This window comes from Acanthaster planci, linkage group LG09 (assembly GCF_054643075.1).
Source record: "Acanthaster planci isolate LZ-2023a linkage group LG09, COTS_SCS, whole genome shotgun sequence".
NCBI lineage: Eukaryota > Metazoa > Echinodermata > Asteroidea > Valvatida > Acanthasteridae > Acanthaster > Acanthaster planci.
Genome location: NC_141785.1, coordinates 7,640,414 through 7,659,816, shown reverse-complemented (window position 1 = coordinate 7,659,816; position 19,403 = coordinate 7,640,414). Strand labels below are relative to the sequence as shown.

At 42.8% G+C, this 19,403-nt stretch overlaps 2 protein-coding genes across 2 annotated transcripts; both read left to right on the top strand.

Moving 5' to 3' along the window:
• The first annotated feature begins 11,742 nt into the window (after positions 1-11,742).
• Positions 11,743-13,361, top strand: LOC110988322 (neuromedin-U receptor 2-like). The gene has a single exon (XM_022251698.2). The coding sequence runs from the start codon at positions 12,075-12,077 to the stop codon at positions 13,359-13,361; it is 1,287 nt and encodes a 428-aa protein (XP_022107390.2). The 5' UTR covers positions 11,743-12,074.
• A 3,210-nt stretch (positions 13,362-16,571) lies between these two features.
• Positions 16,572-18,163, top strand: LOC110988323 (neuromedin-U receptor 2-like). The gene has a single exon (XM_022251699.2). The coding sequence runs from the start codon at positions 16,979-16,981 to the stop codon at positions 18,161-18,163; it is 1,185 nt and encodes a 394-aa protein (XP_022107391.2). The 5' UTR covers positions 16,572-16,978.
• Positions 18,164-19,403: the final 1,240 nt, after the last annotated feature.

Sequence of the window (19,403 nt, the reverse complement as noted above, 5' to 3'; positions counted from 1 at the left end):
GATACCACCAATTTCATGTCAGTTCTCAGGCAAACAGTCTTATCGTGCAGACAAATCTCAAGGTTGCTCCCCATATCTTTGGCTGCATTGGCTGGCCATGACGTGGTATCTTCAATGATCCGACCTCCCACGATGACAAACAGTTCTAAGATATAAATTTCCCCAAGTGAGCGCACATTTGCGTAGTGTAACTGCACCCCGCAATGTTTGGCAACGGTGATGGTGATCGGGGTCGTTCGTCCAAGCTGGCTACGGAGATACAATGCATCATGCGCTTCTATGCACTATCATCCTTGTACAGCACAGCAAACTCCCTAATTCAATGATGTCTCCTGCCGTCTACAAATGCTCGACATGCAGCGTAAAACACACCGCATTCAATCCATCCGCCCTGACTCCACATCCCGATGTCTCGATGCCTGATTGGGGAAACCGCTGCGTGTCTGTGCTACTTTTAAGGAGGCAGTGCCGCAAGAACATTTCCTGTCCCATGGCCGATGACTAGCACATGATGAACGACATTAGTTCTCTCACCGCCCCCACTGTTACCCATGCAACGTATAGAGCGAGCGAGCGCGGCACTCATCGGAATGCATATTTGCACTGTAATTCACAAACGCTTGCGTTATGAACAGTGCTAAAGACATATACTGTTTTGAACACGCGGATCTGAAGAACACGTTTTGTTACTTGAAACCGGAGCAAATATTAAAAAGGTGGATTTATGCACCAATCTGATTATTCTGAGCACTCCACGGCTTGAGGTAACGCCCATCAATCAAACGTCAAGAGTGAGAAATGTAGCCCCCTCCACAATGGCACGTGATCACCCTACACGAACGGATGTGTTGAATGGAGGGCAGATTGCCTTGCCATTTTGGCAGCTAGCTGTTGGCAACACCACTCGCTTGTCAGTTCATATTCATATTTTCGCAGTTTGGGGAATGTCTCGAAGATAGGGAGTCACATGGAGGTTAAATGGGACGCGGGAACCCTCAAATCAGGTAGAGGACACAATGGAGACACTCAGATGGGAGCCAATGATGGATAAGTGCAACGGGACCGCATCTGACAGAATGGGACGCCAGCCAAATTTCATTTTTTTTTCGCTTGCGCGAACTAAAATTCCAGGATTGTTTTCAAAAAATGTTCAACACATTTTCTACCGATTTTTCACACAGTTCTCTCAATTTCATTACACCTTGTAGACATTTTTTTCAAAAAGTTTAAAAGTAAAACTGAGAAAATTGCTGTTTAGCAAACGCATGGGTGGCAGCATTTTGTGGAATTTTCATGTAACGTTTACTGCACTGCGCCAGCCAGTTGGGTTTAACTTTACGCACAAGATGATTGACGAAAGTAAGCCAGAAGTTACCCCCCCCCCAAGATATGGCAACTACGAATACCTAACGGTAAAAGCTTGGGAAAAACAGAATATAATGGTCAAGAAAAAAATCCAGGCCATTCCAGGTCAAGTTATCCGGAAGTTCATCTGTCACATAGTCTTAGTGTCATCAGTTTTCAACGAAGCCCGGGCGGCCCGCGGCCGCACGTGGCCCATATACCTGTTACACGGGACTCTGTGCACAGAACTTTCAGCATGTCATGAAAAATATGTCTGCTGCCACCAAGAGTTCAAACAGCAGGGTACTGTTGACTGACCGACGTCTCCCTACACACAAGATTCGGTTTTACGGAGGGATTACAATTGCAAATAAATCGGATTGAAAATCTAGGCTTGCCAGGCAAAGAACATCAGTTTTCAACAGCAAAAGACGCTAGACCACACCATTACTACACAATGTCTGCACTTAACATCTCTAAAAAGATGTGAACATACATTTTTATTACGCACCCTTCATGTTGGCTTACAGCGTTTAATCTCATTGAATAATTTAAGTTCCCAAATCTGCTAACCATGGAAAATAAAATGGTTTTGCAATGCCATGAATCAATAAAAAGTTGTTCTTTAGCGTCTTACTAATTACCTTTGTTTTCTATTACGGTTAAACGAGCATACAGTCTAATGCACAAAAACATTTCTTTATTTAGAGTTCGTGGATCGACGTCAATGGATTCCCAAACTATTTTCGACTGAAAGAAACCAACAACAAGAAGGACGAGCAGCTGCATTGATGACGGGTGCAAGTACCGATGGTCGGACGTGGACTGGAATATCAACAGGAAGTCGAACGTCTGCTCGAAAAGCACACCACAGAACTAGCTTGGAAGCAGGCTCTCAAAGTATGGCTACATGCATTGTTTGGCATGCACAAGGGTTTATCCACTACGAACACAGGGTGAGGGTTCCCTTGTTTTCTCTGTTTTCTCCGAATGACGCAATCTACATTCAGAATTTGCATCTTGGCATGAACAGAAAAAAACCTTTTGGTTTTTATAGTTGAGCTCTGAAGACAAATGACGCTGCGTTCGATTTGGACGCTTCGATATTTATTTGAACAGATAAACATCAGAGAAAACATGTCTTCCTTAGGGGTGCTCTTTAAGTTACACAGCGTCAGGTACACACATTTCACACCTTTTCACAAGTCAAGCACACAGATTTACGCATCCAAAGAAAATTTGCCACTATTCGTGTTGACTGGTTTCGACGATCATTTGGCCAGTTGAAGCTGTGGGCCTACTCTTTGTATTTGGCAATAATGGGCAGCGTGAAATTTTTCATGTAATTAACAATCCGCTTAAGATGAAGACAAGAAGGTAAGAGTTTTGACAGTTATAGATACAGGTGTCTCCAAAGAAAACGGTCAGGCCAGCATCGGTATAGATCACTTTAACGCCAAAGTGTGAGTACATAAATGATTACATTTGTGTTTACATTCATGCATTTATTCTGCTGTTTTATTAGCGATTTCCTTTCGTGCTTCAAAACCACAGCAACATAACTTGATTAACGATTTCAAACACGGCTCGGGGTCGAGACGGAAGCAAACACGGGGAAACTGTTCAATTCATCTTTCACAGTTCAACTTGTCCATTAACCAAATGGCTGCAAGACTGAAGTGAACAGTACTTGAACCAGGCTATGGTATGGAATTCCATATCTGCCGTCGCCCGTCGCTTGTCGTCCGTCACATTTTGCTTTTTGTTGTGTCCCAATTCTGTCGTGCGTCGCCCGTCGGGCGTCGCCCGTCGCCCATCAAATGGGTTGCATAGGCCCTGCAAAAGCCGGGGTTTAACACTGTGGACAATGTGATGATTCCATTTACTTTTAAAGATCTTTTCCGAATAAGGCAAGTACAAATGCCACCTGCAAAGCTATATAGTAGCACCATAATTAATTCCAATAATGCTAGACTACCCCTGCCCCTTGACAAGAAAATATCGCCTCTCTGAGAATTCAACCAAGTGTTTTTTGGGAAAAACATTTTCACCAAAAAATCCGGCCAACTTATTCACAGTGTTATTCTAATTTGCATACTGTAAAAATGTGCCGACTTGTTTTCATCAAATTCCAGGAAGAAATCTGCCAACCGATACAGATATTCCATCTTGTCCTCTCAATTTCCCCTTGAAATCCAGAAATATTAGACGTGCTTTGGATAAATACTGTTTATTAAATGTATTGTTAGGGGGCAATTACCACTTGGTTTAAGTTTCAGAAAATATGACGTGTTGGTTTTTGTGGGTGTGTATGCCATGGTGGATAGACCAATGAGAGCAGGTTGTCCAGCACATCAGCATTATTTATGGGGCTAACAAGTAACGTTACTGTTTAAAAGATTTCTGTGGGCCAACCTGCAACTAAAGTCATGTCTAATTTGGAGTATACAGCAGATTTCATCATAGGTATACCCGCCCTCAAAATAATGTTGAATCAGTTTGTCTCTTATGAAAACTATTAAGGAATCAAACATTGTAAATAATCTATTATTTACATTCCGTTCTGTGAGATATCGTGCAGGGACAGACAGAAATATTACGTAGGCTATAGACCTAAAGTCAGGCTGTTAACGAGTAAAGTTACGTCTACAGTAACTAAGTGATCGAGAAAAACAATCTACCCTAACAAAAGTCTATTTTGTTAATTTATTTATGTAACCAAAATGGTATTATTTCATATACACGTTACTTAACCGATGTCAGGATATTATTTCTTCAATTCAATTGAAGTTTGGCGCAACTGCAAAAACGAATACATGTACATCTTCTAGTTCTATTGCTAAAATGAGAGTCAGGCATGGTGGATCGATCGAACAAGGACATGTACATGTGAAACGATCAAGGGTCAAAGTTAAAAATACCACTGCGCAATCGTGACAAAAAAAACCACAGACGACGCACGACGGGCGACGCACGACGGCAGATATGGAATTCCATACTATGGTGCAGGTAGCGATGCACGATGACACGAGATACAACAGAGCTCAGTCAGGCCCGTTCATGCACGACCATTAAAAATATTAAGGAATAGAGGTCGCTATTTCTAAGTTACGGTTAATAAAGTATCTCAATAAGGTGTCCAAAAAGCAAGGCACTAAGAAACAATCATCCCAAGTTCTCATATGGTTACGGGATTTGTTTCATTTTCGTATACCTTTGCGTGTGACTTGCTGACTTTTTGTTCTCGAAGATGCGGTAAAGTTAAAAAGAAAAGCCGTAGCTGAAACTGTTTATACCGGACACAACTATTGGGTGTCTTTATCCAAAATTCGTCCACATCTCCAGCTTCCTTTGATTTCAGATCATGAACTCTGAAGATCAAGGATGCGGCCCAGCATACGGCACTGTTTTGTTACAGGAACACCACAATGCAACGTTATCCAACGATGCAAATGATTATTATAAACGACACGTGCCTAGCTTGCTCTCAAATAGTACTACATGAGGCTTGGAACGAACCGCAAATGACAGTTCACTTATCAGATGATGAGAATTTACTCAATACTCAGGCCGCGTTGTACTTTGCGGCGTGGTCACGTCACATGCACTGGAGCGAAATTAATTCAACGATAAATCTCACCATGGGAATTTCAGAAAGCATCGTAAACAGCATTTAGAAAATGGATACTCGTATACATGCGTTGGCATGTGTGTCTGATGCCAAACATGCCTGCAGTCATTTGAAAGATATAGCTTTTGTGATTTACAAAACTTTGGAACAAAACCAATATCAATGTCACTATCCAGAGCTAAGCACCAGTGAGGGCAAAATTACGAAGGTCGACTGAGAACACTCAGCTTTTATATACACAGGGTGTCTTTAAAAAAAATGGGGGGGGGACTGAGATAAATTTGTTTGTTTCTTGAATGTGACTACCAGGGGCAAAATTTGGGTTGAAAGAAAATGGGGGGGGGGGCGGACACTGGGGTTAAAAGAATAAGCCCCTAACTGTGGTTGTCTTTGAATTAATGATTTTGCTAGTGTACTTACTGCTTTTATTTTCCTTTGGAAATACTTCCCGCGGTGCAAACCCACGATACATTTGGTGCAAAGCCATTTCTGACACGGTCCACTTTGTGCTAAGTTATGTGTGACGGAAATATGGCTTCCTTGATGTCATAAGAAAGAAGACATCAGACTGAAACAGATTTTACAAAAATAATCAGTCACATTCAAGAAATAGATTAATTAATCTCGGTTTTCTGTTTTCTTTTTTAAGACACCCTGTATAGTATTTGTGCTTGTTTTAGGCATATGCGTTGCAGAGCATCTGAGGCGTCAAAAATCTGTTTTCGAGCTCAGTGGCCGGAAAGATGGTGTTTGGATTGCATTCCCGGTGATCAAGACATCGATTTTCAACCCCATACATCACTGAATAAAACAACCTGTTTGCCGCCTCGTTAACGGTGATGCGCGTGCATGTATTTCAGGAAGCACACGCACGTCTTCTTTGTGATCGCCCGATTGCGCTGTCTCCGCCATACACGAGAGCCTACACATTAATCTAGCGGTGCGCGGGGCGAGAGGCGGACAGCCCGGGGTAAATGGCCACGAGCCATTTGTATTGATATATTACGCCCCCGGTCCCTCTAGATCCGGAAGATCATCGTTAATTAGGGTAATGTTGGCTCTGGTCGCGATTTCTCTTTTGAAATCGACAGCGGTATCATTTCAATGAGAGTTGCTTAGAGGTTAGACACATCCACGCTCAACAAACTTTCTGCGAGCAGTCAGCATTTTTGGAATCATAATCATCACTTTTCTGCATGTTACAGCTCAGCGTGAATCAGTAAGTTTTTCCTCTGCACAGTCAATGGGTGCGTTTGATTAGCTTCCCTGAATACACCAGTGTTACACGCAAGGGACGCCTCGAAACGAGGCTAATCGAACGCTGCAGAATTTTCCCCAAGACATTCTGGGAAAAAGGTCAAGTCCCCACCACGTTCCATCATGTCCATGCTCCAACAGTCCATCCGTGACGTCATTACAATCAGGCATCCTCCAGAGACCCGCTCGCTAGCCGGGGTAGTGGTGGCTGACACTGGGGCAGGCACAAGTATCAGGTGATGGCTAAACGAACGGTCTCGTGTAAGTTTAACTTAAACGTGTAAGCTAATCGAACACACCCACAGAAAGCCTTTCGGCAGTCCGAGGTTGAAAATACTGCCAGAACGATTAAGAAAATTCAGAAAATGTAAAGAGATGACTGGAAATAAATCCATGATGTTTTATAGACAACAAAACGTCAAGTCTAGCGCGAACATTTGTTACCATACCGGTACATTGACCAACGTCACCCAAACGATCAATGGTTGGACTTCAGTGTGTAGCTGATCGTTTATACCAAAGGCGTGCTTACCAGGAACAGGCTTATGACCTCAAAGGAATAAGCATGAACTGTTTTGGGTGGTTGCGGCAAAAACTCAGATCCAGGAACGTGTTACGTCGGCTAAGAGAGATAAAGTACGAGATAACAGACGACTTTGCCCCTTTCAGTCAATATTCGGCAAGTTATTGCCACCTCTGATCTTCCTCTCTTCACATTCTAGAACAGAGTATAGCCATTTTGGTTCCCTGCATGACACAACAAATTGGGAGAAACATAATTCACTCATGTTGAAGACGACAAAGTATTGTGGTCTTATTTTCCGCGAAGTTCTGGACCCCTGTGGATAACTCCAACCTTTGAGTCTCATAAAGTCTGAACAAGACTTCACACACGTAAAACAAAAGTCGGAAAACGCTCAGCTAGTGAACAAAGCAGAAGTACGTTTCTGGTAAATGACCGATGACCGATGCCTTATACCATGACCGATGTACCCGTTCTGTGTCTTAATATAAGTGACGCACACAGAGAACGTTGTTATTTGATTAGTGGAACTCACATCACGTGTTAGGATCACCCTTGTTTCCATGGTGTGTGTTACGAACACGCTGATATGACTTATCCTGCAGTTGCACCACTGCAAAACAGAAAGGACATTCATTTGACGGAGTGCCAACCAAAACCTATGAAGGATGTTACTGTTGGTGTCCAAAAACATTACTGATTCCATGAGTTGTTAGAATTTGTGGAATATTGAAAACATTAAATTCGTTCAAAATTTAAGTATATAAAATTTCGTACCGAACGTTTGTCATGTGATTTAAAATCCTATTTGAAATCATACGATTCCCATTTTATTTCCTACTCTTTTTGCCGCTTCAGGGAAATAATTATCCAGGGCATATTTCAACACGGTAAATACATGAACTTGAGAATTGGTATGCCTATAAAATTGACGTCATGATGACGTCATTAGGCATCAAATTACAAACATTAGAATTTGATTTTTTAATCTTTCAAAATCCATATGAAATCAATCGGGAGATACCTCATCTTGCTTTTTGCCACAAATGATAGAGTCTCCATTTTTTGTCCAGTACCTAAGATCACCTGACCCCTGCTTCCAGTCGAAAAGGGAAGTGCCTCGTTACATGTATTTGAAATTGGTACAAGATATGAACTTGCTTTCAACGGTGTTTGTCTCCAGCGATATAACATAACAAGATAACATTCAAAACTTGGACCAGTGACGTAATAAAAAATGCCTTCTAGCGGTGGTTAAAATGTAAAAAGTGCATTAATTTTGAGTTGATTCTGTGGCGAAGTTTGTTGTAATTACATGAAATTGACAGATTTAATGACCGTCATGCACATAATGCATGTGCGAAGTTTGACGCTGATGACGTCATCAGGACGGACGTTAATAAAGAGACCCTCCCTCTTTCAAAGATTGCTAAACAAAGTTCAGCACTGAGAGATATCAAACAGTTTCCAGTTTCCTTGAAGTTCTGGTTGGGAAACGTCCTTAGTGGTGTGATTTTTGAGCGCGCACGTTTATTGCTCTGTGTATAAAAGCGACATGAGAGTTCTGTTGTATGTCATGCACAATGACTGTGAATGATAACCCACGTGTACAAAGCCGCACAGGACGAGCGCGACCGGCGTGCATAATTTAATAGACAGCTGACGCACTACGCAGACATCATGTCTGAGAAGTAAGTTGGCCGGCCAACCTACTCAATGGCCCGCTCACACTTCTTGCCGCCAAGGCCATTTGTGCGCATGCGTGCATAATTACGGATTCATCAGTGAAAAGGTCTATAGCGGGTTGACAATACACGGCAACGTCAAGTGATTATGTAATACTCAGCAACAGCACGTCATTCCCGAACAGAAATGACAGATTTCACAGACTTTCTTGCGTCCACTAAACCTGTCCGCGAATTCTCCTCTCACATTGTTCTAACGTTAAAAAATCTCAACTTCAATATTCGCCTTTATTACAATCATACTTTTCTCAATTGCACTTCTCGCCCAATCACCCAGCGTTTGTTCACTGCACAAACGCTTCCCTGTAGTTTAAAATAAATTTTTGAAAAATCGAATGGCAAGGATCTGCATGTCAGCTATATAAAACAAATATTGAGAGGCTTTAAATCGTGACAAGGGTTCCACGTTCAACTCCGAGTTACTAAATATTTGTATAATGGCTACTCCTTTATGGTACATAACAGCGTTCTCACAAAGTGACAACAATTTGGAAAATCAATAATTTTTCGATCTATAGAGTTTTTGCCATTTTTTACTACATGGTTCAAAAGACGAGTTGCCACAGTTTCAAAGCAAACTGTAGTTTACTTTAACATCATTTGTAAATGAACATGTGGCAAGAAGATCAGTCTCCGTGTTCCTCTGTTTCACGAAGTGACAAAAATCCAGGGCAAAAATAAAGACAATATAGTGTTCTGTACGAAGCAGGATTCGTGAACGATGTTGAATGAGTGCGCAAATTGAAAGTCTCTGTGTTCCTCTGTTTCACGAAGTGACAAAAATGCACCTCGTGCAAGAATTTTTTCGCGTGTGTTATCACGAAGTGCGTATGTTTTCACGAAGTGCCAGTAAGTGTGTACAATATAACAAGGGAAACAGAAGACCTCTAGATTTGGCAGTTTTCACGCAGTGAAAATAGGTTGTCAGTGAATTACTGTTTATTAAAACAATATTTCTACAAGTAAGTGTAGATTAGCATTGTAAAACCCTTACATTCCATGACCGTGCACAACATTCCAGAATTCTTATGACAAAGTAATCTCAAATGGGACTTGAAATGAAGAGTATTTCCAAGCGCGTTCATTTTGGAATGTCTATTTCGCAAGATTATGGGGGGTGTCACTTCGTGAGAACACCGACGATACCACGTCTGCATTTATCACTGAGGCCAACCAATCGGATGACAGACCAAATGGATCATCGTGTAAGAGAATGCCGTCCTTCCAAAAAAGGAGACCGTCGGCCAACCCCGATTTATGAGGTCAGGACTCCCACCAGGAACTATTCTTATAAAATTGTTGCCAACAGTCGGCAGATTCAGGCCTCGTACACAACAGACTGTAATAATTGGTCAGGATTCCGTAAAACTAATTTGTTTGCGTCCATCGTATTGGCGTTTGGGGGCGGAACACCAAAAAGTCTACAAGGCCGGCGTCCCCCTTTTTAATATACATTGTAATTTTCCAAAGCCTCGCGGGGTAAAACGACGCCTCGTTTGCAGGCCTGCACAACTTTGGACCCGACGGTTAATGAGACTTGTAGCACGCCAGGGCTTGCAGCATAAGGCCATCAATCACGCCAGAGTGCTTCATTTTTTCCCTGGTCAGACGATATTTTGTTTCACGGCAAAAATGGCGGAAGCCCTCAATGTCTGGATTTAGAGGTCTTCAGCTGAATCATTTATCATCTAGGTGAGAAAAAATGCCGAAAGGGAAAGGCAGTCACCCACGCGTCTTTTTGCCGTTTGTGTATTCAGGCTTATTTTTTGCATCGTTGGCTACTTTCCTCAGATGAATTCGAAGCTTCCTTGAGTACACGTACGTGGAACAATCAGAGAATAGCCACTGCGGCCAACTCTGAGGTAAAATTAAAGGGACAAGTGGATTTTGGAGTGCTTGGATAATTCAACACTGTTTTAAAGGGGAAAAAAGGAGACAAATTATGGCGCCAATTTAGGAGAAAAATCTCAACACTCTATTGTTCCTATGAAGACGGGTCGCGAATTGGTTTCTATGAATACGTGTCGCAAATTGCTTTTTCTTCAAACAAAATTCCATCAGTTCATCCCGTTACCCTGCTGACAAATTACATGTAAATGATAATGCACGTACCCATCAATTAACCATCTCAAAGGTCACCTCGTAACAGCCTCGTCATTGGGTGAAGTGACATCTCGTGTTGATATGCGTGAAAGTAGCAATATGGATCGAGCGTCCGGGTGTGTTCACTCCGAACACTAAATAAATTTGATTGATGATGACGTCAGCTTGACACGGTGCATTGTTATATATGTTACTTAATACGTTTATGGTTGAACTGTGATTTTTTCCCGGTTGAAAACTTTTCATTTTTACAGAAGCTAATTTAAAACATATCGTGGTTGTGTGATTATGGTCAGACGCATGAGGGCTGTCACATTTGGGAACTCGGTAAAACGTAGCTCTAAATCTTGCCAAACATCGCTTCCTCAAGATCGTGGAAATCTGCCATTCTGTACCTTATATGCGGACATTGTTGTATTCCCCAGTGAAGGGGTGTGTCATCAACAACCTCCCCCAAACCACTTATCCGCCAGATGCAAACTTGGCTCATGGTGAATGTAACACTTCACATCCCCCACCCAAAAATGCGTTGTTGGCCGTGCCACAGAAATCCTACAGGCAAGATCTAAAATAGTAACGAAATGATTGACAATCACAGACAGAACGATTAGCCAAAGCCCTCTCGTGAGTCGATAGTGCGCGATTGCTAAGGCAATTGATGGGCTCAAACACTCCCTTAGAGATTGATCTCTCAGACAACAAATGTATGATGCATTACGGCAGTCTCCTAGTAGTTGTTGCTGTTAGCTGTTTCAATTTTGGCGGGTTCCTTTGGTCGTCCCCCCCCGCGACTCTTGCGGCACAGTGGCGCTAAGAGTTGACGCACGCATCCAAGGTAACCGCGTCCTGGCAAAACGCATATTGGGTATAAATCAGCCGGTGAGATCCAAATTGATATCACTCGAACGGGAAGCCCTGGTCGCATGATAAAGCGTTGTTATAGTTCGAGCCACATTCTGGGGCGCGACTGGATGTGCTGAGTGCTTGCGCCACGTGTGTTTACATGTCTTTCTTTTAATCTGTGCCCACCCATCGGCAACCCGCTGTAAAGTGACATGCCTTCGAATATAGAAACATCGGCAACAGCTTTTCAATGATTAACCAGACATCATCATTAAACCTCTAGAGTGCGCGTTCCCTCCAGACAGTGGAGTTTTTCCCATTTTTTTCCCTGGCAGATGTACGATGTCGCTGCATCACAAAGTCGAAAACTCTACGAGTGCACACCGTGATGTAAGCGCCTAAACGTGTGTGGAAGCAACCACATGTTGACCATCCTTGCCACTTTCTTTAATAAAACGTCCAAACCCGGAGCCAGAAGAAGGCCTGCACATGCTGGCCTCTTTTTTGTGGTATTGGAACCAGAGAAAATTAATTGAAGACTGGCTAAGTTGGGGGTTTGGAAGTCTGGCGTGGTCAACGATTGCCTTCATCGCAGTTTTCCATACTTGTGTGTCGCAACGTGATAGAGATGGGTTCCGACACGAGTACTCTTCAATGCACGACCGCGGACATAAAGGTCCTCACGTCGACAAACTCTAGCAGGTTCATGTACGCGGATGTGCAGAAAGTCATGACCTCGTACGTTTTACCGTGCATTCTCCTGGTGGGACTGCTTGGGAACAGCGCCTTCTTGTTTGTGGTAGCACGGGTCCGAAGCATGCGGACCGTGACAAATTTTTACCTCGCCAACTTGGCCGTGGCTGACATGGTGTTTCTGACCATAGTGATAATCGGCCGGGTTTACACCCTCGCGGTGTACGGCGTCCCAAATGACGTCCTTGGTGTGGCCGGCTGCGTCGCGGATAACCTCTTCGTCTACATCTTCCACTTCGCCGGTCTGTTCCTCATCACCTTCATGTCCCTTGAGCGATACATCGCTGTGTGCCACCCACTGCGGCATCGGCTCATCAGCGGTCGCGGCTGCACCGCCAAGCTGGTCCTTGCCTGCTGGCTGACGTCGACGGCTCTCGCAGCAGTCCTCATCCCCACCTCCGTGCGGTTCATCCAATACTGTGTCCGGTGGCCTCTCGAGGACTCAGTGCTCTACCAGAACTTCCCCGAAGTCATTGGGCAATGCCTTGGACTCGATGAACCCTGGGTCAACCCACTCTTACACCTGACACAGACTATCCCTTTCTTCATGGCTCTTTTCGGCAACTCCTACTTTTATGCCCGCATTGTGTTCAAGCTCAACAAGAGGAACTCGTCGAGTGACAGGCAGCGTGTCATCCGCACCCGTAACCACGTAGCCCTAATGCTGGTGGCCAACGGCACTGTGTTCTTCCTAACGCTCACAGCTTTCCAAGTGACCTCAATGATACTTTTCGTCGAAAACTTTCTGGAAGTGGAAATTATACCTTACGATATTCGATACAATCTTTTCGAAGCTAATCGGGTTCTCCTTTACGCGAACTCTGCCGTGAACCCCATCGTTTACACCGTCACCAACGCCCGATACAGGCAGGCTTTCAGGAGGGCGTTCAGGCCGGCCAGGTGGGGTAAAAGACGAGGCGAGAACTCAACGATATTTAGCACGTTTCCTGATTACTATTCCCAGTACCACATCAACTCAGGAGGACTTGCACCCATTCCTCGCCCCAAATCGCCGCCCAAGAGTCCGATGGTAGCGCGGCCGGCCACCTACTCCAACGCCTGTTTCGATCCAATTGAGACTGTGACCCCAAAACCTGATGAAAACGAGGAAGACTGGGACGAGCAACTGCCACAGGGACAACAAAACTTAAAATGTGAGTAGTCACGCAAAAGTAGCAACGCTGGACGGAATACAGATATAGGCACAACCATCAGTGGGAATGCATGAAGTCGTTCACTCAGTCAGCTGCCCAAGCAAGCGATGGTGCCGTTAAAATGGCGCCCAGAAGACATAATTAATTATGCAGTACCATTTTAGAATTGGAAAGAGACATTTTCCCTTTGGTAAAAAATCATAATTCCAGCGAATTCCACGATGGTAATTTGACATGGTGTTCATCACGCTCTCACATCCAGCGAGTACCAGAAGAGTTTGTAATTCAAACGCTTTTAATATAATGTTTATGACTAAAATACTGTACCAACAGGTAGAGGATACCATCACTGCGTCACTGCCACCGGGGACACAAAAAAACCACCTGAAACACAACACTTGTGAATGAAAAACTCATTTTGCTGACGGTAGCTACAACAACCAGATCGAGTCGGGCAAAAACTGCCTTATGACGAGTCTCGACAAGATGATAACGTCGTCTTGACTTCATTCTATGGCCTTGTCTCTTTTTGCTCTTAATGAAAGACTTACCCTTTTTTGTGGTACTAACCGTCTTGACGGTTACATACCGGTAACTATTTTAGCAATTATGACATCGATGCATGAAGTACGGCTCCGTCTGCTCTTCGTTTGTTGTCTTTAAATGGAAGAGTACGGTAAATTCCCGGAAAGAAAGTTCTAAAGGCTATAGTTAATATGTTCATTTAAAAAGAGTACTGTTTTAAAGTGTTTCGTGTTATTGTACAATTTCACTGTAACAAGCAGAGGTTTGCAAAATTATTGTGCACTGCGGAATGGAAATCGATTTTCGCACGGGAGTACACGGTGCAACAATGATTGCCTTAATGATTTTTGAAATAGGGTTCTATTTTATAGACCTTTTTCCTGTGATGTCACAATCGTGCTGGACAGCGATGTGTTGTGATGGTAATGAGTGCACAGTGTTGTGATGGTAATCTTTTATTTAATATAAACTAGTCAAACATGTAACGCTCGCACGTGCGCTTGCACGCGGTTGAAGCTGCCCGTGGGAATATAATGCGATCACCATGGCCAAGGCGGTCCACACGTGGTGGTACTGTTTACATTTAGCGCAATCCAGTCACGTGGATGAAAAAGGTCAACAGCAGACCCATTTTAGCGAAAACAGAGGTGCTTTCCATAATGAATTGCCAATCTGCAAAGTGCAGTTGTTCTATGGAGGGGGTTGGAAGTGGATGGAGACGCAGCGCTGCACTTTCATCGAAAGCGGAATTAGCAATTAGAAAGATTAGCAAATTAGAATTAAAAAGACATGATGACGCCAAATAGGTAGATGTGAATAGTGTCCCCGCTGTCACAACATTGGCTTGTAATCCGTCGAAAAAAGAAACCTAAATGTGCACCACAAAAACGAAAGAAAGGAAGACCAAGGCTTTTAAGGTTGACGCTAATAATTCCTTCTGACAGACGTCAAGTGTGTTGATTCATTATTTGACGATTATGAATGACGTAGAAAGAAGCAAGAATGGGTCAATTAAAAGCCGATTAGTCGTAAACATTTCTTCTCCATGACATTTTCTATACTGACTAATTGATTTCTAGGCTAATAATGCAGTCAGCATACTGTTTCCTACATTGTTTCGCTTTTTTCCATTTTAAAACTGTTTTGCCTCTTTTTTACTTTGGCGTATGCTCAATAATTTGGTTGGTTTGTACTTAATTTAGTAAGACTACAGCTAACAGTTTGTTGGACACTAAAAGTGGTTATTTGATATGTTTTGGACGTTGATAAAGCAGACATTATGTTAGAATGCCCAACAAACAGCTTATAAACAACTCTCGTTTTGCCTACAACTTGTATGGGTGGCCAAAGCTTGCAGAAATATCACGTTTGACTGGTTTTCGATTTTACCTCTAATTCGTTCAAAATGGACATTTGTTCCGTTAATTGTAAATAGAATGTATTTTATTTATAGTTTATCTGGTGTTCTGATAGCTGCGTGGGATTTTCGTGAATTACTGTTTTACTTTTGTACCGAAGGCCTACTTTTAGCAGAAAAGTAGAAAAAAACACGACAGTCAGGTCAAAAAAGCAGACCCTCTTACGGCAGTACTACTCAGCGTTTCCAGGTTGAATCTGGGTCGTAGTTGCTTTGATCTCAGGTAACTCAGAGTAAACCCAGCTGCCCAGAGTAAACTTGACCGTCTTCGTTTTCCATCGACTCTCATGAATGGAAACTGATGAGGATGACAATATACTGGTGCACATGACTAATTTGATGAACGTTTAACGACACCTCCTGAAATTGTTAATACCATCAATAATTCAGTGCCGTTTGTTAGAGAGAAAGAGGGCACAAATCTTTGCTGGCGGGGCGGGGCGGCGCAACGAGATCATTACACGCAACAAAATGTAAAATGAATTGATCAGACTTTCTGAAATGCGATCAAATATCCTGTATTTTGCAAACTGAAATTCCAATACCTCGTTTGAAAAAAAAATTATTGTGTTGACAGTAAATTAGAGGGTAAAATGTAAATACAAGGTCTGAATTTCGAAATGTGAGTCTCCCTTTAGTTTTAGGCAACTTGTGAAGGGATTTAGAATTTACGTCACCTAAACGTGTGGTTCATTATTGTGTCTCTGCACCCCTAGAAACTGATCTCAAAATTGTATTGTTGATTTAATACTTCTGGTATTATTTCTCACCATCAGACACAAATTTCATACACGTGAGAGCATATTCTGAACATAATTAAGGCCTTTAAACATAAATGTAAGCTGTATGACCAAACGTCTACCTCCGTTACACTGTAGTACTACACTCTACTACACCTGCAACTACTTTCACTGAAACACTTACTTGTCTTATTTCCACCATCATTTAGAATGACACGAAAGGCGTCCTGTTTTCATAACCGAAGTCAGAGAAATCCGTATTTATTCGGGGCAAACTTAAGAGGCCGCACGACGGTCCCAAAATGACTTTCCCTTGGCGAACTACAAATACAGGGGACGCTTAATTAATTGCATTTGTGTTTGCGGTTCGGCCCGGAAAAGCGAGTCCAGGACATTTCCTCCAACGTAGCCAGGGATTCATTCCAACGCCGGTATTCTGTTGTTGCGTGAAATCTAATTCAATAAACGCTGCCGCTAAACTAACCTTAGCCACAGCAAATATTACGCCGATCTTAAATAATTCAGAGAGTATTAGCCCGTGTCGATGAAGTTTGACCATCGAGACAACGCAAGAATCCGAAGTGGGTGTACAACCTACACAAGTGGTTCTCGTGGCGAATTTGCGTTCGTGCGGCAGTAAAACTGTGACTCGCGTGACTTGACTTATGAATAAAGTTAGCGTGGATCGTAAGTACAAATTGTCACAAGAACAAATAGAACACGCTAATTCGGTTAGAAACCGTTTATATCATATAAGCCTGTACGCAGGCAGATCCCGTCTATCAGTAACCTATTTAAAGGCACCTTTACGGCAATAACTGGCAAAGCCAGGTGCTTTTCTTCGAACCATATCACACAGAGTTTCTTCTAGAGAGACGCTTCCTGCAATAATCAGTAATTCTTCTGTCCTAATTTCTCAGTCGACTCTTGACAGATCTTGAAGATGGATTTGGCCGTTAGCACCAAGGAGGGCTGCACAGATAACAATACACGCCACATTTCTTCCGCCGAAGAAGCAGATTCATACTATCTGCTCTTCAGCAACTTTGAAGAAATGACCATTGCAATTGTACAGCCGGTAATCCTCGCGTTTGGGTTGATCGGTAACATCGGCTTTCTGCTCACCGTGGCCCGCGTCCCCAGCATGCGGACGGCCACCAATTTCTACCTGTCTAACCTGGCTGTCGCGGACATGATGTTCCTGCTCATCACAATCGGTTCCAGAATACGAGCTTATGTCATGTACGGCCTGCCGAATGACATGCCCTTGATGGGCCGAGTCGGCTGCGTCCTGCAGATGTTTTGGAAGTACACTTTCAACTTTGCCGGTCTGATTCTGATCACGTTTATCTCATTTGAGAGGCACATGGCCGTGTGCCACCCGCTCCGCCACCGAGTGAAGAGAAGTCGCAGCCGCTCCGTCAAACTGACGGTTGCCTGTTGGATCGTAGCAATGTTACTTGCCCTTCTTGTTATCCCTTCCAAACTAAATTTCAAACAGTACTGTTTCTCATGGAATACCGAAGATCCAAGACTTCACGAGAAGTTTCCGGGCATCATTGGTCAATGTCAGGGCGTGGAGGGACTATGGCCCATCCAAATGTTCTATGTTACCCAGACCGTGCCGTTCTTCTTTGCGCTCTTTGGTAACGCATACTTCTACACTCGCATCCTACTGAAGCTCCACCAGCGTGACAGGCACGTCCGACAGCGCACCATCCGCACCCGTAACCAGGTCGCAGTCATGTTGGTCGCCAACGGAACGGTCTTCTTCCTCACCACGAACTCCTTCGAAGTGACCTCTGTGATCCTCTTCGTTCAAAGTTTCTTGACGGAATATCTCATCAAGCCCGAACATGCAAACACACTGTTTGAGATCAACCGCATTCTCGTCTACACCAACTCTGCCGTAAATCCCCTCGTGTATACACTAACAAACACCAGCTATCGGCGGGCTTTTAGGAGGGCGTTCGCGCTCGGCTATTGGAGGAACCGCAGACAGAAACATAGCCCCACCGTAACCACCTTGATGACCCATGATATGTACCAAATCAACAGACATTTTCCTTCTGGGAACCAGACGCCTGCGCCTGCAGTGAACATGCCACTGTCGGGAGACACTATCTAAATCTGTTCCAAAATGGACGACCAGTGCATGGGGTTAAATAGTTAAGATCATAAATCAAGAACCATATTTGCACGAGCATAATATTTATTCTAAACAAGAGGGAAAAAAGGGCTTGAAAATCCATACCAACAATAGTTGGTAAAATCAATACCTACCAATAGTATTGGTATTGAATTTCAAGCCCCTTGCTTTTCCTCAGTAAGAAGAGAGTTATTTTCAAGTAAAAAAAAAAGAAAGTCCAAACACTCAAATACTTCTTCCCCAAACACACGTATGTACAAACTCGTTCAAATATATATACTGGAAATCAGTACAATTTCAATTATCTGTCACTATAAGGAAAAGTTCAAAATTTGTTCAGATTAAGATACAATTGTAAAAAAAAAAGTATTACAAGACCTTCGTGGATCTACGATGTTTCGAAAAAAAACGAAGTTTATGTACCTCATGAATGTTGCTGTCGGGGAATTTGGACTTGTGGGACTGTAAAATGGACGACGACAGTCTCGCTCATCAAACTCGAGCTGGTGCACCTTTGAAAGGCAAACTATATTTGATGGTATGTGTCAGATACAGATTTTGTTTACTCGCGCAACTTATATCAAGGTGGATGACCAATGAAAGGATTTATTCCTTTTATTTTTTATCCTAAAAAAATTATGGAAGTAAAAGTTGAATCAGAACAGAACAATCATACACTCGTTCACAGTGTAGTTTTTTAACCCATGATTTTTACTCACCAAAAGATATGGCAAGCATGGAATTAAAAATTCAATTAACTGTTCTTTATTGTGAAGAGCCATGAAAAGGTCAGTGCTCCTCGACAGTATAAACCTTTATAACCGTTATACATTATGTCCACACGGCATATATATTAAATTTTATAAGCACTTAAACGAACACAATATATACAGTCACCATTGTGGGAACAGCTACCATTCGGGATTGGCATAGTTTTAATTAAAGGAAAAGCATCTGAATTCTTGAAAGTGCTCTAAATTAAAAAGGGACTTCTAGAGACATTTTAGACTGAAAGTTCCTCTGGATTTTTATTAAAGTAGTTAAAAAAAATCTTTCAGTGGAAACTCAAGTGGAATCTCGATTTACTGCGGTAGAAAACTTCGACTCGAATTTGTCTGGCCCCTAGTTGCAGTTGGGGAGATTGGGTTTTCACTCGAATTGAGTCAAATTTCACTCTAAGTTGAAATTAGAATGTTGAAATAAATACCTATTGGCCTAC